The 26,007-nt window shown below is 46.2% G+C and overlaps 1 protein-coding gene across 1 annotated transcript; it reads right to left on the reverse strand.

The window, feature by feature from the left end:
- Positions 1 to 3,268: 3,268 nt before the first annotated feature.
- On the reverse strand, positions 3,269 to 22,799 carry NADSYN1 (NAD synthetase 1). Its single transcript, XM_044270038.1, has 21 exons — positions 22,655 to 22,799; positions 21,759 to 21,819; positions 19,936 to 20,052; positions 19,097 to 19,150; positions 17,606 to 17,695; positions 15,934 to 15,985; positions 15,354 to 15,442; positions 14,917 to 15,034; positions 14,223 to 14,354; positions 13,207 to 13,281; positions 12,829 to 12,953; positions 12,692 to 12,740; positions 9,775 to 9,877; positions 9,523 to 9,691; positions 7,324 to 7,459; positions 6,691 to 6,797; positions 5,126 to 5,257; positions 4,972 to 5,041; positions 4,471 to 4,596; positions 4,042 to 4,218; positions 3,269 to 3,871 (listed from the first exon to the last, which is right to left on the reverse strand). Exons 1-21 carry the CDS (start codon positions 22,737 to 22,739, stop codon positions 3,818 to 3,820), a joined length of 2,121 nt encoding a protein of 706 aa, XP_044125973.1. The 5' UTR covers positions 22,740 to 22,799; the 3' UTR covers positions 3,269 to 3,817.
- Between the last annotated feature and the right edge of the window lie 3,208 nt (positions 22,800 to 26,007).

Consider the following 26,007-nt stretch of genomic DNA (forward strand, 5'->3'; position numbering starts at 1 on the left):
TGGATGTTTTTCACTTTTGGTGCATTTTTGGGGGTCAGTGGCTCTGTGTATGGTCAAAGTCTGGCTTTGAGAAGTCAAAAATTAGGACATGGCACAATTTATGCAATAATTTGCCACTTTTGCTGTTTTTATGCATCACTCGTCATTTGGAAAAGTGATGAAGAGAATGGCGTGGTTTGGACCTTCAGATTTGCTATAATTTGTGCTAGAAATGGAGGCTCCAGCAGCCGTAGATTTTGCAAGATGTGGTAGAGATAGGGGACTCCTAATAAGGGCTCATGCACACGGCCGTTGAATGCGGCGGGTCCACAATACACAGGGGCACCGGCCATGTGCACCCCGCATCATGGATGCGAACCCATTCACTTGAATGGGTCCGCAATCCGGGAGATGCGGTGTGGAACGGAAGCACGGATCGGAACCCCACGGAAGCACTACAGAGTGCTTCCGTGGCGTTTCTGGCAGTGCCTCCGCACTGCAATAAAGTAGTGCATGCACTACCTTTTTGCGGTGCGGACCATTGGATGCAGATTGCGGACCCCATTCAAGTGAATGGGTCCATGATCCGCATGCGGCTGCTCCGCGGTCGGTGCCCATGCATTGCGGACCTTAGGTTCTAAGATTTATGTATCTAATTCCTACTTATTTTAGTTGGGATGTGGGGGGGGGGGGGGGGCGTTGTCCCAAGAATAGGTAATCAAAATGAACATCCTAGACAACCCCTTTAAGAATGGTTTTTGAAACGCCAAAGGCTGGGACTATGTGGTAACTTTTCGCTATGTGAATCACAAGTAAGTGAATGGGGTGGAGTTGCAGCCCACGAGTTGCGCCACCAAGACATGACAGTGGCAAGAAATCCTGCTGGTTTCTTCTCTTATCATCTTATGGGGAAGAGTTGAAAGCTCTCCATACACGCTAGATTGTCAGTCCTAAAGGGGTGGTCCGACCCCAAAACCAATTAGTTTTTTTAAATAGTTTTTCAAGACTTTACAACTGATGACCTATCCTCAGAATAGGTCATCAGTATCTGATCGAAGGGGGGTCTGACACCTGGGACCCCCACCGATCAGCTGTTTCAGAAGGCAGTGGCGCTCCTGTGAGCTCCACGGCCTTCTCCGCGCTCACCTAAGCACAGCGCGGTACATTGTATAGCGGCCGTGCTTGGTATCGCGGTTAGCTGAGCTGCTCCTGGACCACGTGACCGATGAATGTGTTGTCAATGGCCAAAGAAAAGCAGCAAGAAGGCCGCAGCGCTACTGCGAGCGCCGGTGTCTAAGGCCGCAGCGCTACTGCGAGCGCCGGTATCTAAGGCTGCAGCACTACTGCGAGCGCCGGTGTCTAAGGCCGCAGCGCTACTGCGAGCGCCGGTATCTAAGGCTGCAGCACTACTGCGAGCGCCGGTGTCTAAGGCTGCAGCACTACTGCGAGCGCCGGTGTCTAAGGCTGCAGCGCTACTGCGAGCGCCGGTGTCTAAGGCTGCAGCACTACTGCGAGCGCCGGTGTCTAAGGCTGCAGCACTACTGCGAGCGCCGGTGTCTAAGGCTGCAGCGCTACTGCGAGCGCCGGTGTCTAAGGCTGCAGCGCTACTGCGAGCGCCGGTGTCTTCTCAAACAGCTGATAGGTGAGGGTCCCAGGTGTCCAGACCTCCACCGATCAGATACTGATGACCTATCCAGACAATAGGTCATCAGTATAGAAGTCTCACAAATCCCTATTTAACATAAATAAAAAAGGCCCTCACCCATTCACTGCCGCTCCACCGCTGAGGCTCCTGGCCCCACTCCTTCCAGTCTCTGGGATAAGACGTGAATGTGACCTGTGAAAATTTCTAAACCTCATTTCCCCAAAAAAATAACTCTCGTTACTAAATGACACGGCTCACACATTAAGTAAAAAAGGAAAGTCATTTTATTTTGGTTAATTATCAGATTATATTGAGTTTACTGAAACAATCATTTGCTAATTGAAAGCCATATATCGAAATGTATTAACGTGTAACCTGCCATTTATTTATTTATTATTTTCTCATGTATAAGGCTGATGATCAGAAATGTTTTCCTAATGCACTTTATTTATAGATTTTTTTTTACATTTTTATGTAACAAAAAACTTGCTGTAAACTTTCCCCTTAGGCCTCATGCACACGACCGTTGTGCGCATCCGCGTCCGTTCCGTCATTTTTCACAGTTTAGCGGAGGTCCCATTCATTTCTATGGAGCTGTGAAAAAAAAATGATAGTCCTCCGTTTTGTCTCCGCGTCCGTGATTCCAGTCCGTCAAAAAAAAAATATAACCTGTCCTATTCTTGTCAGTGGAAAACGGAGGACGGACCCATTCAAGTCAATGGGTCCGTCAAAAAAAACTGATGCACAACTGGTATGTCATCCGTGTCCGCGCCCGTTTTTTTCTACAAGACCTTGGTGTAATAAAATTACACTTTTCATTAACCTTCCTTTTTTTTCCCCTGTCAGACAAAAAAAAAGGAAGACACAAGGAAACACAACTGAAGCAAAATCGGACACGGACCACTGAAGCCAAATCACTGATCGTGTGCATGAGGCCTTAAATAAAGGTCGCTAAGGGATGGGATCACATCACATTTTATGCCTCCATTTGAATTATATGTTAGAAAAAAAAAAAATAACGCAACACACCATGTTCTTGTATCCTAGTAAGCATCATATACTTTTTTGTTTTTTACAATGGTAAAAAAAAGTATACTTTGACAGCATTATGTCAGTGTCATCTAATACATTCCAGAACTGTAAAGCCTCTTTCACACGGGCGTTACGTTTTGGCTCTGGATGCGTCCATGGTGATGGATCATGTGACGGACCATGTGAGGAGCGCAGTGACATCACCACAGGTCCTTTTCCTCACAGAAGAAGACAGAAGAGATGCCGGCTGCGCAAAAAAGTGGATTAAGGTGAGTTAAATTATTTATTTAATTTTTTTAACCCCTCCAGCCCTATTGTACTATGCATTCTGTATTCAGAATGCTATTATTTTCCCTTATAACCATGTTATAAGGGAAAATAATAATGATCGGGTCCCCATTCTGATCGTCTCCTACCAACCGTGCGTGGAAATCGCACCGCATCCGCACTTGCTTGCGGATGCTTGCGAATTTCACGCAGCCCCATTCATTTCTATGGGGCCTGTGTTATGTGAAAAACGCACAAAAAGGAGCTTGCTGTGATTTTCACGCAACGCAAAAGTGATGCGTGAAAATCACTGCTCATGTGCACAGCCCCATAGAAATGAATAGGTCCGGATTCAGTGCGGGCGCAATGCGTTCACCTCATGCATCGCATCCGCGCGGAATACTTGCCCGTGTGAAAGGGACCTAAGGGTTACATAGCATCATAAATCAGTATAATGCTATAACAATCCTGGCAGTAATAGGAGTTCAGACCGGGCGCCTTGCTGCGAGTCCACAGGGGACTAAGAGGAGATAAACTCTTATTTAAGCCACATGCTTATCAGTAAGGTAATGCTTGAGCTATAATGAGTGTTTATAATGTCAGAGAGCAGAGATAAGGAGTCTGTCAGCGCCTGGTCTGACAGAAGACAGAAAATCCAGAGGCTGATACTAGAGCATCTTAGTTCTGTACAGAAAAAAGGGCTCCATATTTTTAATAAAGACCAATTTAAAAATGTATTTTTAGCTCAAAATGAGTACAATGCAATAATAAAAAGAATAAAAACAAAATTGCCCCTAAAGGTGTACATAGCTTTTAAGAAAACATTTCTGACCACCGGCCTTACACGTTGTAAAAAATAAAATAAATGGCAGTTACACTTTAAGGAGATGAGTGTCAATCTACTTCTTCACACAGCGCCCCCTTCTTACTGTCCTCCAGGCAGGATACCTGAAATGAAAAACATTGAGAAGTAAAGCCACGTTAGATCCACAAGTTCATATGTTCAAGAAAAAGTCTTGATATGAGATAGATAGATAGATAGATAGATAGATAGAGTAGATATGAGATATATAAATACAATAGATATAAGATAGATAGTTCTACAAATCTAGTATTACCTGTTCATCAATACAACGGAACTGCCACGTCCACGCTGCATTGTACAGGAACGGCCGCAGGTCGAAGCGGTTGTCGTCAGGACTGTAGCTCTCGGCATGGTAAGAAGGGGTCAGCGTGGTCATCTTGTGTCTGTTAATGGAGTACATGCGAAAGAAGTGCTTCACCTTCTCAGCGACCTGAGGGTAAAATGTACAAATACAGTAAATGTATATCCAGTGACGTAACTAGAACTGACCGGGCTCCACAGCAAATTTTTAAACTTTGGTTTAAATGGGTTCCTTGGAGTAGCAGCCACCTTGCTGCACATAGGTCTGCACCCGAACTGTATACATAAAACGGCAGGAGACATTTCATCTAAAGACTATTCGCAGGCTTGCTTTATTTTCATAACTGCAGGACATATAAAGGAAGATCCCGGCTTTACTTACCTGTCTTGGTGAAATTTTCCTCCACAGGAGTAACAGTTTACAGAACATACTATAGGGCCCGGTTTTCACAACTTTCCGCAATTTCCCGTATACAGACAGCTCATGATATGTCATCCCCATATCATCCTGCAGGGGGAAGAATTGAGAATCAGAAAATAGATAAAACTACAAAGTCCTAGGGATTCAGCGACCACTTGTGAAACTACAACTCCTAGCATGCTCCATTTACTTCTTCGGAAGAGAATAGCCAAGCAAGTGTGCACGCTGGGAGTCGTACTTCCACCACAGCTGGAGTGCCGGAGGCTGCTGATTCCTGCTATAAGAGAATTAGTTTGGCATGGCATTAGAATTGGACCTATTTACTACAACACTGCCCCCTATGAACAAAGGTACATAGAAATACCACTTGTGGCCCCAGTGGCCCCATATTGACTGATGGGGGGGGGGGGGGTATTAACACTTGCGTAGAGAGCATCCCCACTGGGATTTTTGGCATATTACCTCATCTGTCTGGGACACTTGTCCATCCGTAAGAGGCTCCAGTTCTGCCGTGGGTGGGGCAGATAAGATGCTGAAACGGAAGAAGAAGACCACCGGTTAAAGGGATCCAATCATAAGTGACGGTAATAGGGTCAGAACATGGGTGACTACCCACCTGGTCAGTGCAGTGAGCTGAAAGCTGTCTATACAATACTGGATGAAACCCCTCAGGTCTGTCTTACTAATGCCCCCAATGGGGTTGATATCGGCGCTTGAGCAGTCATACTTGGTGAGATAGCCTCGAAGACTGTAGAAGACAAGAATGGCAGGAGGGTTACATTTATAGAGAGCAACTATTAAAATAGTCTCCCCGAGGGCTCCATCCCCTGTCCCAGTTGCTTACAAGTAGGAGTGCACCACCAATGAAGGCCAGGTGAGGCGATTGCCTCAGGCAGCATCCAGGTAGACGCAAGAGGGGGGCAGCCAAAGGGCCATGGGCTGAAGGGAAGGGGTTAGGTTAAGAAATTGGCATTGGGGAGGGGGTCGCTGTTACAGTTCTCGCCTCAGGCAGCAGAAAGGCTAGGTGCACCTCTGCTTGCAGGACAGAAGACCCTGCTGTCCCCCACTGAGGCAAGGTCGCTGAGTCAGATCTAGTTTTTGCATAGGCCCAGTAGCAGGCATGGGGCTTGTGTGGAACCCGGGGATCCTTAGAACAATTTTTGGGGATCCCTGGCCTGGAGGCTGGGAGTTTCAAATGACTTAACCCAAGGCTTATTTTTCCCCATAGGAAATTTAAAAGGGTCTCCACCCTATCTTAGGTTGGCATTGAACGATAAGGGTAGGTTATGAATGCCACTGGTGAGGATATTTAGTCTCTCCTAATCTCCTAAATGCTGCAGTAATATTTAACTCGCTCTGAGGTCGCCATGGTAGCTTCAAAAGCCTTATATGCATAGACTTCCTGTCATGTGACCTCCATGCTGGAAGTGGAGGTCACATGGCAGGAAGTTCCTGTAGAGAAGTCTGTTAACATGGCAGCCTAAGGAAAAAAGCTAAACATTCACATTGCTGCAGAAGTAAGGAGATCTGGAGGAGAGGGGGAAAAAACGTACGAAGGTGATAAGGTGTCTGTTAGGAGTCAATATCCTTAATTAAAATGGAAGTTTCTACTTTTTTTTTTTATAACATACAGAACCCCTTTAAATTTTACATCTTCTTATTAAAAGGGGTATTCCCATCTCTGACATTCCTAGCAATACGCCGTCAATGTCAGGAAGGTGTGGGTCTCATCGCTGGGACACGCTCCTATTTCCAGAACAGGGCCCTTCGAAGTGAAGTAGAGCGCAAGAATAGAGAACCCAAGAATGGCCGCCCTCCATTCACCTCCATGGGAGTTCCGAAAATAGCCGAGCGCGCTTGCTTGGATATTTTCGGAGACAGGAGCGGGTCCCAGAGGTGAGACCCCGTGACATCGATGGCGTATTGCTAGGAATGTCTGCGATGGGAATACCCCTTTTTAATATTTAGAAATCCTCAGAAATTTTTTCTATGCCCAGAGTCTGACACAGCAACTGCCACCTATTAAAATGAAAGGGGTTGAGCTGCAATACTGAGCACAGCCTATAGACAAGAGAGGCGCTGTTTCGGGAAGAAAGAAGCCATGTTTTTGAGATCTCATACAACATTTGTCCCCATTTCTTAGGATTGTTGGGTTGGGGGGGGGGGGTCAAGGTTAAATACCTTTCATCGACGTTAGCTGAGCCCAGAACCAGCAGACCACCGGCCAAGCCACGTGTCCAAAGACTTAGCTGGGCAAACAAGTAGGCGACCACCATCCGTATCCTAGCCTGGAGAGACGAGAGGGGTTATTAAAGGGCATCTGTCAGCAGATTTTGTACCTATGATACTGGCTGACCTGTTACATGTGCACTTGGCAGCTGAAGGCATCGGTGTTGGTCCCAGGTTCATATGTGCCCGCATTGCTGAGAAACATGATGATTTAATGTATGCAAATTAAACTCTAGGAGCAACGGGGGCGTTACCATTACACCTAGAGGCTCTGCTCTCTCTCTGCAACCGCTGTGCCATCTGTACTTTGCCAGGGTCAAAGTGCAGAGGGTGTGGCAGTTTCAGAGAAAGCTGAGCCTCTAGGTGCAAAGGCAACGCCCCTATTGCTCCTAGAGGCTTATTTGCATATATTAAAACATAAATTTCTCAGCAATGCGGGCACATATGAACATAGGACTAACACAGATGCCTTCAGCTGCCAAGCGCACATGTAACAGGTCAGACAGTGTACAGGTCTGCTGACAGATGCGTGAAGAAGAGGGTAATAAGGGATTTATGAATTCTGTTAGTTCCTCTATCCATTACCTGAACATTCTGAAGAGCGAGATTCTCTGGGCCGCTTCCTCCATGGACACGGAACCGTGGAACTTTACCAGTCACCATTGTAAATATCCCGATGACCGCTTTAACAGCCGCATCGATATTTGGGGTCAGGTGATAGCTAAAGATACAGGAAAAAAAATCACCCACTGTAATCCAGGCTCACTAATAAATCCGCCATACGAGTGCACAGTAAATTCCTAGCGGGGCTGGGTTAAGAGGATCTTCTCTCTGGACAATCCCTACTTGTTAGAGGGCTCTCTTGACAATAAACTTACACAGCGAGGTTTTTAATTGCTTCTTTCCCCTTCATGAAGTTTTTTTAGTGATGTCCATGTGGTCAATAAGACGCTGGTCTTAATAACCCCTGCGCTGGTGGTGGATGCACCGCCGGTCTAAATCTACACCAGTTTCCTTGCTGCCGTAGATTTAGAACATTTTCTACGCCTAAAACAGGCAGTCACAGATTGCGGTGCAAATAATCTCTGCGTCACAATCTGCGACACAAATACTCTGAAAAACTGGTGTATATCAGTTAGTAAATGACCCCCTTAGTTTTGGAAGAGAGAGCGCAGCTCCATGGAAGACATCGTCACGGTAAGGCTTCTTTTACACTCACGTTTTCGGCAGATCCGTTATGGATCTGCAAAAACGGATCCGCTACAATAATGCAACCGCATGCATCTGTCATGAACGGATCCGTTTGTATTATCTGTAACATAGCCAAGACGGATCCGTCATGAACTCCACTGAAAGTCAATGGGAGACGGATCCGTTTTCTATTGTGCCAGATTGTGTCAGAGAAAACTGATCCGTCCCCGTTCATTTACATTGTGTGCCAGGACGGATTAGTTTGGCTCAGTTTCGTCAAGCGGGCAGCATTTTGGTGTCCGCCTCCAGAGCGGAATGGAGACTGAACTGCTGCAAACCGATGCATTCTGAGCGGATCCTTTTCCATTCAGAATGCATTAGGGCAAAACTGATCCGTTTTGGAACCACTTGTGAGAGCCCCGAATGGATCTTACAAACGGAAACCAAAATGGCAGTGTGAAAGTAGCCTTAGATGTGTCTTGCTACCATCACCTCTCTTTGTATCCTAGGGGCGTCAGCCAAGTACCATGTTGGGCAATGGTTGATGGAGCCTGCCCATTTGTTGACGACTCTCATCTTTATCTTTGTATATATCTTTTATCATAGTTTGGCCTCTTTCACACAGTCAGTATTTGGACAGTATTTTTGCATCATTATTTGTGAGCCAAAATCAGGAGTGGGTCCAAAACACAGAAGAGGCACAAATATTTCTATGGTACCTTTTCTCTGTAGGTTCCACTTCTGGTTTTGGATTACATATACTGATCGCAAAATACTGACCGCCTGAAACATGCCTTTAGTAAACTCTTTATGCACCTAAGTCGTGTTAAAGGGGTTGTCCGGATTCAAAGCTGAACCCGGACACATCCCCTTCTTTACCCAGGCAGCCCCTCTGAGATGAGCAGCAGAGCTTTTTCTGCACATTCGGTGAGGTACCGGGTCCCTGCTAGGCAGAGGCTTCCACCTAGCAGTGTTCCCGGTGGCGTTACTGGCACTAATGGGTGGGCTTTAACACTGCCCTAGCCTGTAGCGCTAAAGCCCGTCCATCAGTGCCGGTGACGTCACCGGCAACACTGCTAGGCAAAAGCCTCTGCCTAGCAGTGTAAATATGTAAACAAAAAAGGCCTTGCCCTGCTTGATAAAGCCTGAGGGGCTGCCTGGGCCAAGAAGGGGATATGTCCGGGTTCAGCTGTGAACCCAGACAACCCCTCTTAAGTCTTTTTTTCCTCAAACTTCCGATCTCACGATAATACAAAGCTACTCTTAAAATGTTCTCCTAGTGGGATCCCCAGCCAACAGCTGTAATCCATGGTAAAATCTGACCAGTAAGTTTTTCCTGCAGCTCCTCCGCAGGTGAAATGAAGTATTACACAGCTCCCATTCAAATCAATGGATGTGACACAGGACATGTCCTCCAGAGTTAGACATGCCTTTCATACCCGCTCCCCACTCTGATCCTGAACAGAGGACCCCCTCACCTCTGTTAACTCAGAAGTCCCTCATCGGGGGTATGCAAATGTCTTTTCTAAACAGGACAGCCCCTTTAAATTGCACCTTGAATGATAATATAAACATGTGAAAGCCCAAAAGTACCTGCCTATTTGTTCTGATAACATCCTGGCCCTCTCACTGGTTTCATGTGAAGAGTTCTCTGTTGCCATGTAGCAGGTGGTCAAAAGATGGGGGCACAGTTCCTGCGGCATCCTGGGCACGTACGACGCATCTCCAACGATTTGACGCACATCGTTCAGAACATCTTCATCTTACAAAATTACAATGCAGATATTTGGGTCGGTACCGAAAACAGACTTACAGAATGTAATGGAAAGTTTCTATGTCACTTACTGCCCGAATTCACGGCCTGACACACCAGACAACACATGGAGTATACAATACACGCCACTGCAGAGCTGTCCACTCCCCCGCTGAGGGGAAGGAGGAAGCCCCCCTGAAACACAAGGTTAGATATTATTGGGGGCGTTCCAGACCGCACATCCAGACTGCTGTTATAGGGGGCGCTCCAGACTACACATCCAGACTGCTGTTATAGGGGGCGCTCCAGACCACACATCCAGACTGCTGTTATAGGGGGCGCTCCAGACTACACATCCAGACTGCTGTTATAGGGGGCGCTCCAGACCACACATCCAGACTGCTGTTATAGGGGGTGCTCCAGACTACACATCCAGACTGCTGTTATAGGGGGCGCTCCGGACTACACATCCAGACTGCTGTTATAGGGGGCGCTCCGGACTACACATCCAGACTGCTGTTATAGGGGGCGCTCCGGACTACACATCCAGACTGATGTTATAGGGGGCGCTCCAGACTGCTGTTATAGGGGGTGCTCCAGACTACACATCCAGACTGCTGTTATAGGGGGCGCTCCGGACTACACATCCAGACTGCTGTTATAGGGGGCGCTCCAGACTACACATCCAGACTGCTGTTATAGGGGGAGCTCCAGACCACACATCCAGACTGCTGTTATAGGGGGTGCTCCAGACTACACATCCAGACTGCTGTTATAGGGGGCGCTCCAGACTGCTGTTATAGGGGGTGCTCCAGACTACACATCCAGACTGCTGTTATAGGGGGCGCTCCAGACTGCTGTTATAGGGGGTGCTCCAGACTACACATCCAGACTGCTGTTATAGGGGGTGCTCCAGACTACACATCCAGACTGCTGTTATAGGGGGCGCTCCAGACTACACATCCAGACTGCTGTTATAGGGGGCGCTTCAGACTGCTGATATAAGGGGCACTCCAGACAACACACCCAGACTGCTGTTATAGGGGGTGCTCCAGACTACACATCCAGACTGCTGTTATAGGGGGCGCTCCGGACTACACATCCAGACTGCTGTTATAGGGGGCGCTCCGGACTACACATCCAGACTGCTGTTATAGGGGGCGCTCCGGACTACACATCCAGACTGCTGTTATAGGGGGCGCTCCAGACTGCTGTTATAGGGGGTGCTCCAGACTACACATCCAGACTGCTGTTATAGGGGGCGCTCCGGACTACACATCCAGACTGCTGTTATAGGGGGCGCTCCGGACTACACATCCAGACTGCTGTTATAGGGGGCGCTCCGGACTACACATCCAGACTGCTGTTATAGGGGGCGCTCCAGACTGCTGTTATAGGGGGTGCTCCAGACTACACATCCAGACTGCTGTTATAGGGGGCGCTCCGGACTACACATCCAGACTGCTGTTATAGGGGGCGCTCCAGACTACACATCCAGACTGCTGTTATAGGGGGCGCTCCAGACTGCTGTTATAGGGGGTGCTCCAGACTACACATCCAGACTGCTGTTATAGGGGGCGCTCCGGACTACACATCCAGACTGCTGTTATAGGGGGCGCTCCAGACTACACATCCAGACTGCTGTTATAGGGGGCGCTCCAGACTACACATCCAGACTGCTGTTATAGGGGGCGCTCCAGACTACACATCCAGACTGCTGTTATAGGGGGCGCTCCAGACTACACATCCAGACTGCTGTTATAGGGGGCGCTCCAGACTACACATCCAGACTGCTGTTATAGGGGGCGCTCCAGACTACACATCCAGACTGCTGTTATAGGGGGCGCTCCAGACTACACATCCAGACTGCTGTTATAGGGGGCGCTCCAGACTACACATCCAGACTGCTGTTATAGGGGGCGCTCCAGACTACACATCCAGACTGCTGTTATAGGGGGCGCTCCAGACTACACATCCAGACTGCTGTTATAGGGGGCGCTCCAAACTACACATCCAGACTGCTGTTATAGGGGGAGCTCCAAACGAAACATCCAGACTGCTGTTATAGGGGGCGCTCCGGACTACCCATCCAGACTGCTGTTATAGGGGGTGCTCCGGACTACCCATCCAGACTGCTGTTATAGGGGGAGCTCCGGACTACCCATCCAGACTGCTGTTATAGGGGGCGCTCCGGACTACCCATCCAGACTGCTGTTATAGGGGGCGCTCCGGACTACACATCCAGACTGCTGTTATAGGGGGCGCTCCAGACTACACATCCAGACTGCTGTTATAGGGGGCGCTCCAGACTACACATCCAGACTGCTGTTATAGGGGGCGCTCCAGACTACACATCCAGACTGCTGTTATAGGGGGCGCTCCAGACTACACATCCAGACTGCTGTTATAGGGGGCGCTCCAGACTACACATCCAGACTGCTGTTATAGGGGGCGCTCCAGACTACACATCCAGACTGCTGTTATAGGGGGCGCTCCAGACTACACATCCAGACTGCTGTTATAGGGGGCGCTCCAGACTACACATCCAGACTGCTGTTATAGGGGGCGCTCCAGACTACACATCCAGACTGCTGTTATAGGGGGCGCTCCAGACTACACATCCAGACTGCTGTTATAGGGGGCGCTCCAAACTACACATCCAGACTGCTGTTATAGGGGGAGCTCCAAACGAAACATCCAGACTGCTGTTATAGGGGGCGCTCCGGACTACCCATCCAGACTGCTGTTATAGGGGGTGCTCCGGACTACCCATCCAGACTGCTGTTATAGGGGGAGCTCCGGACTACCCATCCAGACTGCTGTTATAGGGGGCGCTCCGGACTACCCATCCAGACTGCTGTTATAGGGGGTGCTCCGGACTACCCATCCAGACTGCTGTTATAGGGGGAGCTCCGGACTACCCATCCAGACTGCTGTTATAGGGGGCGCTCCGGACTACCCATCCAGACTGCTGTTATAGGGAGCGCTGTGCGGGTCCAAGCACTCTACCTGTTTACTGCGTCGTAGATAGTCCCAGAGCCAGCATGCAGGTCCAAGGCTGTAATCACAAGCATAATGGTGAGATATTACAAATGACTACATTTTATATCTAATCTTCCCACCCAAAGTAAATCTGTTTTCATTACCTTATTTCTTCCGCGGGGGTGTGGTACTTCCACTGGATTGGCTCAGACGTCGGGGTGTAGACATCATCAAATGAGGACAGAGAGAAGTCCACATGGACTCTGTGAAAGGGGAGCACCCTGCTTGCCTACAAAAAACAACATTAATATTAATTAATTAATTCATATTCTTGTTTTTTGGAGGGGTTTAAAAGTTTACAAAAGCAGGTCGGCTGAACACAGCGCTACTCTTATCTATAGGCTTTGCCTAGTATTGCATCTCAGGCTCATACATGTAAATTAAGCTCAGCTAGAATTTATGATCGTCTGCATGAAATTTATCACGATAAAAAACAAAATGTAACTCTTTGTTTTTAAGATCTGAGCTGAAAAGTGCCTTACAGAAATGCAGCGTGAAGACGTGTGAGCCCGGTAACTGCGGACATCTTCCAAGTCTAAAGTGGCCGTAAGAACCTCCTGTGGGCAAGAAAATGGGTGATAAGATCCAGTTCACACTTGGCGTGGTCATGCTTTTTTTTTTCAGCGACGATTTTTTAAGTGTTTTCTAGGAATTTTATATTGATGGGCCATAAAAGTTGGTTGGTCAGGGTCCAATTAGAGGGACCCCCACCAGTCCATATAATGTAGGGGGTGCGTCCCTGTATTTCCAGAGCAGTTCACTCAGTTATGGCTCATCCCTCACCCATCTCAGGAGTCAGATTCCCCATGATCAAACATTGGGGTTCTACATGCCCTCCTAGGGCGCCATTCCTGCTTTTAGTTATAAAAAATAAAAGTGTGAATTGTGTCTAACGCTACATGTCATTAAAGGGGTTGTCCAGGATTAGAAAAACTTGGCTCCTGTATTCCAAAGGGGTTTTTTAAACTATGTAGGTACTAAATTGGTAGTTGTAATTACGGAATATATCACAGAAGTAAACTACCTAAAAATTAACTTTTAATCAATAAGCTAAAAGGTAAACATATATGATCCCTCAATTGGGGATTGATAAATGATTGTTTATCAATCCCCAATTGAGGGATCATATATGTTTACCTTTATTTATATATGTTTTTGTTTGTTTATTTATTTCTCTATCTATCTCATATCTCTCTATCTTAAATCTATCTATCTATCTATCTATCTATCCTTAAAGGGGCTGTCCTTTTTGGACAATCCCATTAACTGTCTTGCAGCTGCATCCCACATCGGTCAGCTGTACTCTATCGTGGAATCCTTGCAGCGCCACCAGTGGGGAAGTGAAGCATTACACAGTGGCCATTGAACTCAATGGGCTGTCAATGTAGTGCACGGACATAAGGGATCCTCCAGAGGGAGAGACCCTCTTTCTATTTGCTTTTCTGCTCAGACTAATAGATGAGAGTCGTTTACTGCAAAAATATCAAGAGGACCTTACCACATTTTCAAGAGAAAACTGTGACCCTTGCACTACGATGTCTCCATTGATGGAGATCATTGAGCAGCCATCGTAATACAGTCGGTCGGCGTCGCAGCCTCTCAGATTGGAGAGAAGATAAATGCCGCCATTCTGCAAAACAAGTAAATGCAAAAAAAGAGGAATAATGTGTAAAAGGCAATTGTAAAAAAAAAAAAGTCCAAACGCAGGTGGATTGGTAGGATTCCTTCATCTGTCAGCGCCACCTAGTGGAGGAGCAGGAAAATTGTAGTTCCATAAGGGAGAAGCAGAGGTCCGACCCCCTTCTTCTACTGACTTAGGCCTCTTGCACACAAATGTTTTTTTTCGTTTACCTTCCGTTTCGTATACGGAACCATTCATTTCAATGGATCCGCAAAAAAAACGGAAGGTACTCTATATGCCTTCCATTTCCGTTCAAAGATAGAACATATCCTATTATTGTCTGCATAATGGACAAGGATAGTACTTTTCTATCAAGGGACAGCTGTTCCATTCCACAAAAAACGCAATACACATGGCTGTCATCCGTATTTTTTGCGGATCCGTTTTTTTGCAGACCGCAAAATACTGAAGAAGCCATACGGTCGTGTGCAAGAGGCTTTATATAGATAAAATAAAACCAGTGTCAGGCACCCATAGAAAACAAGAAAATCAGGGGTGGCCTGTACGGTACCTTAGTAGTTGTGGACTTGACCAGATCCACTCTCAGATGGGCTTTCCTCAATTCGTGGTGACTCCCAGAACCATTCGTGAATATCTCCACCCCATCCAGGCCCATTTCGATGTGAGGACTGCAGAAGAGGAGAGAAGGATAGACGCGTCTCATTGCACAACGGTCATGAAAGCAAGGGTGTACATACCATAGAGACAGACCATGTGGCCCCTGGAGAGAAGGGGCCTAATTGTGATGGGTCCTATTCCCAAATGGGCACTGTTTGCCCCAAGCATGTTGGAAATGGGTCAGAAAGTTGAAATAATTATCAGTACCATCTATACTGGATGTCCAACCCCAGCACCATGATTAGGGGCCCATTTCGAACTTTGGCATCGGGGGCCCTCTCTTCTATATTTGATAGGAAAAATTAAACTGCCTACAGAATAATATTTTACCTATTGGGCGCCCACAGCTCTTCACAGATCTCAGACCCCAGGCAAGTGTCTTTGGTCGCCAGGACTGCATCTCCAAACGGTACAGTGTCCTACAAGGTGATGAAACCAGTTTATCCCATTGACACTGGAAACTGGACATTTGGACATTTATTACTTATTCTGTCCCCTCTCACTTCATGTATGGCCTGTCTGCTACCCTGACAAGTCTGATTTAGAAAATATTTGTATTCACCATGATGTAATCATTCTGTATTGTGCCATATCCCTCTGTTATTCCTACTGGAAATGTCGAATAAATTAGCTGCTGGGTGTTACCATGTGTCCCTGCACAGTCTGATACTGGCAGCACTGGTTGGATAATGTCAGACTGTGCAGGGACACCCTCCTCCCTTTCACTGGTGCCACCCAGTGGTCAATTTATTTGTACATTTCTAGGAGGAATAACAGAGGAACAACACAAAACAGAGTTATTGGAAAAGATGCTCCAGAATTGGTCTTCTTTAACCCTTTTTATACTGCAGGCTCATGTGGACATCTGCACTGAAGGCATTCTTTATAGGTAAAGCAGTAGAGATCAGACCTGTCCTGTGATCTTCTGGATAGTCCTTGGAAGAAAGTGATCCTCGATTTCTCTAGAAGGCAAGAAAAAGGTTAACACGGCTTTCATGAAATGTGTCATGTCACATGAAGCAAGAAATGTGTATGTTTACTAAAATTGGAATCCTAAACTCTGGATCATTTGTAAGCCCCACCTCATTTCTAACTGAAATGCCCCCAAAACAGTAGAAAAGCCCCTTAAGGGCAACACATGCATAAACTCCACCCCTTTTGTGGTCCAAATTTGTAATTTGCACAGAACTGATCAGCAATATGATTTAGAAAACAATTGGCATACCCTCCTACTAATGCGTCATCATCTGTAACCTCCATCCACCACCATGTTATGTTATGTTATTACTAGTCCTTGTATAGCGCTCTAGTAAACTTCATCTTCCACCATCTCTATCCACAACTGTGTCATCTCCATCCACTACCAACCACCATGTCACCTCCGTCCACCAGCAACCACCACGTCATCTTCATTCACCACCAACCACCATGTCATCTCCATCCACCACCAACCACCATGTCACCTCCATCCACCACCAACCACCACGTCATCTTCATTCACCACCAACCACCATGTCACCTCCATTCACCACCAACCACCATGTCACTGCCATCCACCACCAACCCCATGTCACCTGTATCCACCACCAACCACCATGTCATCTCCATCCACCACCAACCACCATGTCATCTCCATCCACCACCAACCACCATGTCATCTCTATCCACCACCAACCACCATGTCATCTCTATCCACCACCAACCACCATGTCATCTCCATCCACCACCAACCACCATGTCACCTCCATTCACCACCAACCACCATGTCACTGCCATCCACCACCAACCCCATGTCACCTGTATCCACCACCAACCACCATGTCATCTCCATCCACCACCAACCACCATGTCATCTCCATCCACCACCAACCACCATGTCATCTCTATCCACCACCAACCACCATGTCATCTCTATCCACCACCAACCACCATGTCATCTCTATCCACCACCAACCACCATGTCATCTCTATCCACCACCAACCACCATGTCATCTCCATCCACCACCAACCACCATGTCACCTCCATTCACCACCAACCACCATGTCACTGCCATCCACCACCAACCCCATGTCACCTGTATCCACCACCAACCACCATGTCATCTCCATCCACCACCAACCACCATGTCATCTCCATCCACCACCAACCACCATGTCATCTCTATCCACCACCAACCACCATGTCATCTCCATCCACCACCAACCATCATGTCATCTCCATTCACCACCATGACATCTTTATCTACCACCACGTACCCTCCATCCACCACCATGTGATTTACGTGATACATCTCACAGGTTAGGCTATACCTGATACATCTCACAGGTTAGGCTATACCTGATACATCTCACAGGTTAGGCTATACCTGATACATCTCACAGGTTAGGCTATACCTGATACATCTCACAGGTTAGGCTATACCTGATACATCTCACAGGTTAGGCTATACCTGATACATCTCACAGGTTAGGCTATACCTGATACATCTCACAGGTTAGGCTATACCTGATACATCTCACAGGTTAGGCTATACGTGATACAGCACATCACTTCTACATACATATTACTGTAGGACTTTACCTTGACTTATTCCATGGTGTGAACCACCGCAGCTCCCGGTAATTCCCTTCATTAGCCAGCACCATTTTTGGTCGAATAAGAAGTATTTTTCTGGAAAATTTACAATCAGTTCAATGAAAAATAATTTCAAAAAACACACTGGGCAACAATGCTGTGACCTGGTATATGCTGCGCTGAAGTTATGGGGTTTTCACCAATGGGCAGGAATACGGCAGTGGAGTGGGTAACCCCAGAAGGTTTTTGTTTTGTTTTATGTTCCGAAAACAGCCGAGCACCAGCTGAGCTATTTCTGGCAGTTCCATAGCGCTGGACGGAGTGGCGTCCGCGCTGTGCGAGGTGCGCTCTCCATTTACAGCTATGGGATTTCCAAAAATAAGCAAGCGTGCTCACACCCTAGCAATATGCCATCAGAGTCTGAGATGAGCCAACCCCTTTAATGCTGTCATGCTGATAAAGGTCATCAGAGTGGGGGTCCCAGTGGTGGGGTGAGTAGCGATCATGCATTTATCACCTATCCTGTAGATATGGTGGGACACCCCTTTAACTCTGACAAGCCTTCTCCCATGCTGATCAGCCATACACACAATATCACCAGAGTAGCTTGTACATAGGACTGTGTGGAGTCAGTGTGGTCCCTGTTACAGTGTGGTTTCTACGTTGTAGCAGTTTAGTGCGGTGAGGCTGGGTTCACATGCTGCAGTTTTACTTGCCTTTTAAAAAAAACTAAAAAATGAATGCAGGAAAAAACACATTAGAAAAAAAAATGTATTTTAGCGCAGCTTGCTCTGCACTTCTTGCGCTTTTATGGGTAAAACATGTTAAAGTAGTGACTGCGCTTGGTATCGCAGCTGAGCCCCATTCACTTGCCTAAGCCATGTGACCGAAGAACGTGACGCGCCGCAGCCTCTTCAAACAGCTGATCGGCGGGAGTGTCAGCTGTCGGACCCCCACCGATCTGATATTGATGACCTACCCTGAGGATGGGTCCATCAATATTAAAAACGTGGACAACTCCTTTAATTCTCTCTACACAGCGGGTGTGCCAAGTCATGTGACAACTAAGCTCTGTCCACAGCAAGAAGCAAGAAAATGATGCATCATGTGTCTAAAGTAAAAATAAGGGATCAGTTCCATCCTTAGGCGTTAGGCCTCTTGCACACGACCGTTGTGTGTTTTGCGGTCCGCAAAACACGGATGGCGTCCGTATGCATTCCGCAAATTTGCGGAACGGCACGGCAGCCTTTAATATAACTGCCTATTCTTGTCCGCAAAGTGCGGACAAGAATAGGACATGTTATATTTTTTTTGCGGGGCCGCGGAACAGAGCAACGGATGCGGACAGCACAAGGAGCATCTTTTGCGGCCCCATTGAAGTGAATGGGTCCGCATCCGAGACGCCAAAACTGCGGCTCGGATGCGGACTAAAACAATGGCCGTGTGCATGAGGCGTTACTTCGACATTTCCACTTGACCAATGTAAAAGGGAATTACCTGTTGAGGAATATGACTCTGCAGTTGTATCGGACATTTTTGTGCATCACCGGCCTGTAATAAACAGAAAGCATTCATTACATTATATGCAAGCAGATTACACGTATAGTCGTCCCAAAGCCACCCTCCTTTAAAGGAACACTCCGGGCAAAACTAATATATTGTGTTATGCTTAGTGCAGGGCCTGAGGGGGCGGCACCTGAGGACTGGAATTCAAATAACACCAGTGAGAATACCGGTGTCATGCTCCGCCCCTCGGACTCTACACCAGTATACATTGTATCAGTTTGTTCCATTAAGAAACACAGGTACGAAACATTGTAGCACAGGGACTGCTATAGATTTTGGTTATTGTTATTGGCACCTTACCTACGTCCCAATCCTTTCTTCTTATCGGAGAGGCTGCCACAAACCACGGATTACAAGTCATCCTGCAATATCTGTTGTCTGGGTCGTGGCTACCGCCACCTTGAACCTCAATGGAAGATTAACACAGTTCTAAAGGACTATAGAACTGATAGGACAGACCATCAATATCGGATGGATGGGGGGGGGGGGGGGGTCTGACTCTGCACCCCCCCCCCCCTCCCCCAAGTCCCATTTCCTTGAATGGGTATGAGCTACAATACCAGACACAGCCACTACTAAAACGTGTGGCACTGTGTCTGGGAAACACTTGTGCACTCAAAAAAAAACAAAAAACTGTGCACTCAACTCTACTTTGATCCATTTGCTCTACATATTAGATGTTGGCTGACCCCCTCCCAAACACGTGCACACTGGGCTCGGCCAAGCATGCATGTGTCCTGAATGGGTAGAGAGGAGACACTCATACTCACATTCCCACATCGCAGATGATGTCAGTAGTTATAGGAGACTCCAGGAGTTTAGCCAGAACTTGAAATGAATGCAGTATGGTATCAGATTCAAAAAAATGATCCGAGCAGCCATATCCGCTGTATGGGAAAAAGGAAATAAATAAATAATAGTGTATATATATATAGAATATAGATAAATAATGAACACATTATCTAGAGGCACCATGGGTGTTATAAAAGCGGGTCTTCCAAAATGCAAAGCTCTGACTATAAAAACAATCGAGGCAAAAATGAAAGGAAACATCCACAATTCATATTTTTTTTAAAAAAAAATGCTTTGTCCAAACGATGCATGCAGATACTCTACTTCCACGTCCCTATGACAACACCTCCTGTCTGCGGCTCTTTTCAGCCTTCTTATAGGAGCATCGCGCGGAGTCAAATCACCATCTGCATCAATAGCCAAACATATACATATATGACTGTCAGGCTGCATTCACACAGCCGTCCGTATCCATTGTGCAGGCCGCAAAATACGGATACGGGCCATGTACATCCCGCACTTTCCGCGAGTCCTATTAAAGAAACGCTTCTATAATTTGCGGAGTGGCTGCATGGATGTGGATAGCACACAGATGACCTCCGTGTGCTGTCAACGTTTTTTGAGTTCACGTGCGATGTGCAAAAATTGCAGATGGGACGCGGACCGAAGCTACGGTCGCTGTGAGTGTAGTCCTACTAGGATATGGAATATGGCGGATAATTAAAATAAACCAGTCATAACCTACATATTCCGTTTTTTACTGATGTGTGCTGTCCGGATTTTCCACGGAAAGCACACGTACCCATTGATTTAAATGTGTCTGTTCATTAACAGTCATTAAAAAAATCACGGAGACATGCACTACTTTGATGCGTGATGCGGACCAAGCGCAAGACCAAGTCTACGGGTCCGTGAAAATCACGGACACAACACGGATGGCATCTGTATTGCGTCCGTAATTTTCAGCTGAGCAACGTCCATGAATTACGGATGACACACAGATGGTAAAAAACAGACACACGGACCAACCACGGATCCTTCACGGATGAAACACGGATGCTATTTTTCACGGACGTGACACTGACACGGAAATGTGGACGAGGCCTTTGGGGCTATTGCACACGACCGTATGGCTTTTTCAGTATTTTGCGGTCCGTAAAAAACGGATCCACAAAAAATACGGATGACGTCAGTGTGCATTCCGTTTTGTGCGGAACGGAACAGCTGGCCCCTGATAGAACAGTCCTATCCTTGTCCGTTATGCGGATAATAATTGGACATGTTCTATCTTTGAACGGAAACGAAATACGGAAACGGAATGCATACAGAGTACCTTCCGTTTTTTGTGTGGATCTATTGAAATGAATGGTTCCGTATATAGGACGCAAAAAACGGAATGTAAACGGAAAAAAAAAGGTTTGTGTGCAAGAGGCCTTAGGCTTCTTTCACATAAACGTGTGCGCTCTGTGGCCGTATTGCGGACCGCATTTGCATTCACTTCAATGGGTCTGCAAATCCGGAGATACAGAATGGTGCAGAACGGAACCCTACGGAGCGCTTCCATGGGGTTTAGTCCCGTACTTCCGTTTTGCAAAAAGATAGAACATGTCCTATCTTTTTGCGGAACGGCCGGATCGCAGACCCATTAGAGTGAAAAAAAATGCCTTTTAATCAAAAATGTGACGTAAACAATGTAACAAACGTCCATAGACGGGACCTTTAACCTGTAGCCAAACGTCCTTATTTACCGAGGGGGAGGGGATTGGGGAAGAAGCACAAGCATGGCGGATCAAGCCCTCACCAGATTTCCAGCTCCGGACCCAGGCGATACCGAGCGCCCTTCTCCTTTGCAATTTTAATACCTGCAAAAATAAATAAATAATAAGTTACAGTTTACAAGACTGAACTCCTTGTGATTCCCACGTGGTACGATTTTCTGGATAATTTTTTTTGTCTGTTTTTCTTTGGGGGAGGGGAGTCCAGAAGGGGTGCTCAGGGGGTCACATGGCCCAGTCTGCAGACGTTCAGTGGGTGCATTAGCTTGATTCTGTGCCAGGATCAGCAACCTTCGGCGCTCCAACTGTTGCAAAACTACAATTCCCAGCATGCTCTATTCATTTCTAGGAGAGTTCTTAGAAGAGCAGAGCAAGTATGCATGCTGGGAGTTGTAGTTTCACAACAGCTGGAGCGCCGGAGGTTGCCTACCCCTGTGTTTCAGCATCTAGAACAGGGATAATTTTCGGTTTCTGGATAGTTTTTAATTTTTCTTTCTTTTCGGGTATGGGAGGGCAGAAGGATTGATAGGGGATCGGGGGGTCCTTTCCACCGTCATTCAGTGGAAGCAAAATTTTGATTATATTTGGACGTGGGGGGGAGGGGGGTCTCTCTTGGTCAAGCAAAACTGCAAATGAGTTCAATCACCAACCCCCCCTCAAAAAAAAAATACAATAAATCTAGTTTGACATTATTCTTGCTGCTGTTATTGGGGTTATTCTTTGTATAGTCATTCCTCCGGTTTTTTAAGATCTCTGCTTGCTGTCATTCAATAAGAAGAATAGGCTTTGCAGCTTATGTGTCCTGTATCGGATTCATGCGTAACTATGTAACACTTGTGCATATCTATTGTAAAACAAGGAGGTTCTGTGAGCAGAGGATCGCTGCATATCACGCAGGCAATGCTTGTCCCATGTCACTTACTCTGTAAGATTCGCTGGAGATTCCCATCAAAATCCAGAGCCCATTGGTTTAGGGAGCAGGTGGCCAGTGTGACCTTCCTGCCCATAGTGCAGCAGCAGCGAGGGCTCAGGAGCAGGTTCTGCAGGGCTATCTCCTGTGTGACAGCTGCAGCCCCAGCACTTCCTCCTGACCCTGGCACCTCCCTGCAGCTCTCACATCACTTCCTCCCTTAGACTCTTTCAGTATGCCCTGAGTATTTCTTCACTGCTTCCATACGTGCATTGTAGCCAGCTGCTATGGAACTACAGCTCCCAGCAGGGCTGTCAGAGCATGCTGGGTGGGAGTTATAGTTCTGCAACAGCTTGGGATTCACTGCTTTACGGTGCGGAAAATCTGCACAGACTTCCATGCAGTTTTATGTGTGTCTCCGAACTCTCCGCATGTTACTTGCGGATTTGATGTGGTATTGCCCAAAATCCGCAGCATTGTTTGCACTTTATTTTTTTTATTTTTTTTGTGCGGCTGTACACAAAAAAAACTAAGCGCAAACAATTGACATGCTGCGGATTTTAATTTCCGCACAGAAGAAAAAATCTAAGTGTGCATGACATTTGTCTGATCTCACACGCTGCATTAGGGCTCATGCACACAAACGTATTTTCTTTCCATGTCCGTTCCGTTTTTTTTTTTTGTGGACCATATACGGAACCATTCATTTCAATGGGTCCGCAAAAAAAAACCACGAAAGTTACTCTGTGTACATTGCGTTGCCGTATGTCCGTTCAGCAAAAAAATAGAACATGTCCTATTGTTGTCCGCAGGACTGTTCTATTAGGGGCCGGACGTTCCATGTATTTTGCGGATACGTTTACTTCGGACCGCAAAATACATACGGTCCTGTGCATGAGCCCTTAAGCTCCAGATTTTTCACACGAGAATCCTCGCTTAAAAAACGGGCATAATCTGCATTGTGCGCAGGTAGCCTTAAGGGACGTTGACGCAGCAGCTTTTTCAGCAGAATTTTGGTAAGTACATCCACTCTTCTATTCAGATTAAGGCTCTCAGTGTAGCCAATATTTGGCGTCACTATCTATCTATTCATCTATCTCATATCTATCTATCTAATATCTATCACAGCAGGAACAGTGGGCAGTTTTAAAAAGCGTTTCGATGAATTCTTAAAGTAAATGACATTAATAACATAGTAACATAGTACATAAGGCTGTTATTCTGCAAGTTGATCCAGAGGAAGGCAAAAAAAAAAAACTGTGAGGTAGAAGCCAATTTTCCCCACTTAAGGGGAAAAAAATTCCTTCCCGACTCCAATCAGGCATCAGAATAACTCCCTGGATCCGCGACCCCTCTCTAGTAGCTATAGCCTGTAATATTATTACACTCCAGAAATACATCCAGGCCCCTCTTGCTCTTTTAGTGAGCTCACCATCACCACCTCCTCAGGCAGGGAGCTCCATAGTCTCACTGCTCTTACCGTAAAGAATCCTCTTCTATGTTTGTGTACAAACCTTCTTTCCTCCAGACGCAGAGGATGTCCCCTCGTCACAGTCACAGTCCTGGAGATAAATAGATGATGGGATAGATCTCTGTACTGACCCCTGATATATTTATATATAGTTATTAGATCTCCTCTCAGTCGTCTTTTTTCTAAAGTGAATAACCCTAATTTTGATAATCTTTCAGGGTACTGTAGTTGCCCCATTCCAGTTATTACTTTAGTTGCCCTCCTCTGGACCCTCTCCAGCTCTGTCTGCCTTGCTTACAGGAGCCCAGAACTGTACACAGTACTTACTCCATGTGTGGTCTGACTAATGATTTGTAAAGTGGTAGGACTATGTTCTCATCACGGGCATCTATACCTTTTGATGCAACCCATTATCTTATTGGCCTTGGCAGCAGCTGCCTGACACTGGTTTCTGCAGCTTAGTTTGCTGTTTATTAAAGTGTTACCCAGTGTTTTACCATTTAGTATGTACGGGTGACTTGCATTATTCCTACCCATGTGCAGAACCTTCTCTGCCCAAGCCTCTAATCTATCCAGATCTATCTGTAGCTGTATATTGTCCTCTTCAGTGTTAATTACTTTACAGTTTAGTGTCATCTGCAAAAATTTATATTTTACTGTGCAAGCCTTCTACAAGATCATTAATAAATATATTGAAGAGAATAGGGCCCAATACTGACCCCTGAGTTACCCCACTAGTGACAGTGACCCAATCTGAGTGTGTACCATTAATAACCACCTCTGTTTTCTATCACTGAGCCAGTTACTTACCCACTTACAGACGTTTTCTCCCAGTCCGAGCATTCTCATTTTATATACTAACCTTTTATGCGGTACAGTGTCAAATGTTTTGGAGAAGTCCAGATATACGACATCCATTGATTCGCCGCTGTAAAGTCTAGAACTTACCTCCTCATAGAAACTGATTAAATTCGTTTGACATGATCGATCCCTCATAAAGCCATGCTGATATGATGGTATTTGCTTATTTTCATTGAGGTACTCCAGGATAGCATCGTTTAGAAAACCTTCAAGCAGTTTACCCACGACAGATGTTAAACTTACCGGCCTATAGTTTCCGAGCTCTGTTTTTGGACCCTTTTTGAATATTGGCACCACATTTACTATGTACCAATCCTGTGGGACACTCCCTGTCAGTATAGGGTCCGCAAATATCAGAAAAAGGGTCTGACTGTGACATTACTTAATTCTCTTAGGATACGGGGGTGTATGCCATCCGGTCCTGGCGATTTGTCTATTTTAATCTTTTTAAGACTCCGATGTACTTCTTCCTGGGTCAGGCAGGACACTTTTAATGGGGAATTTACTTTTACATTCTGCATTTCATCTGACAGTTTATTTTCCTCAGTGAATACAGTGGAGAAAAAAATATTTAATAGCTTTGCTTTCTCCTCATCGCTCTCTGCAACTCCCACGTCATCACTCTGTAGAGGACCGACACCTTCAGATTTATACTTTTTACCATTTATATAATTGAAGAACATTTTAGGGTTAGTTTTGCTCTCTTCGGCAATTAATCTCTTGGTCTCTAGTTTGGCCTGCTTTTATTAGTTTTTTACATATTCTATTTTCTCCTTATAGTTTTTCAGAGCTTCCTCACTACCCTCCTGTTTTAGTGATTTAAATGCTTTCTTTTTGTCATTTATTGCTTTCTTTACAGTTCTATTTATCCACATTGGTTAATGGGTTTCATTCCTTCTCGGATTCGCAGTCCCCACCCATCCCTTGGTTGAACTTGATGGACTTAATGTCTTTTTTCAACCGTAGTAACTGTGTAACTACTATGTAACTATCTATTTATCTACCTATCTCATATCTATATATCTATCTATTA

This window comes from Bufo gargarizans, chromosome 10 (genome assembly GCF_014858855.1).
Source record: "Bufo gargarizans isolate SCDJY-AF-19 chromosome 10, ASM1485885v1, whole genome shotgun sequence".
NCBI classification, from domain to species: domain Eukaryota; kingdom Metazoa; phylum Chordata; class Amphibia; order Anura; family Bufonidae; genus Bufo; species Bufo gargarizans.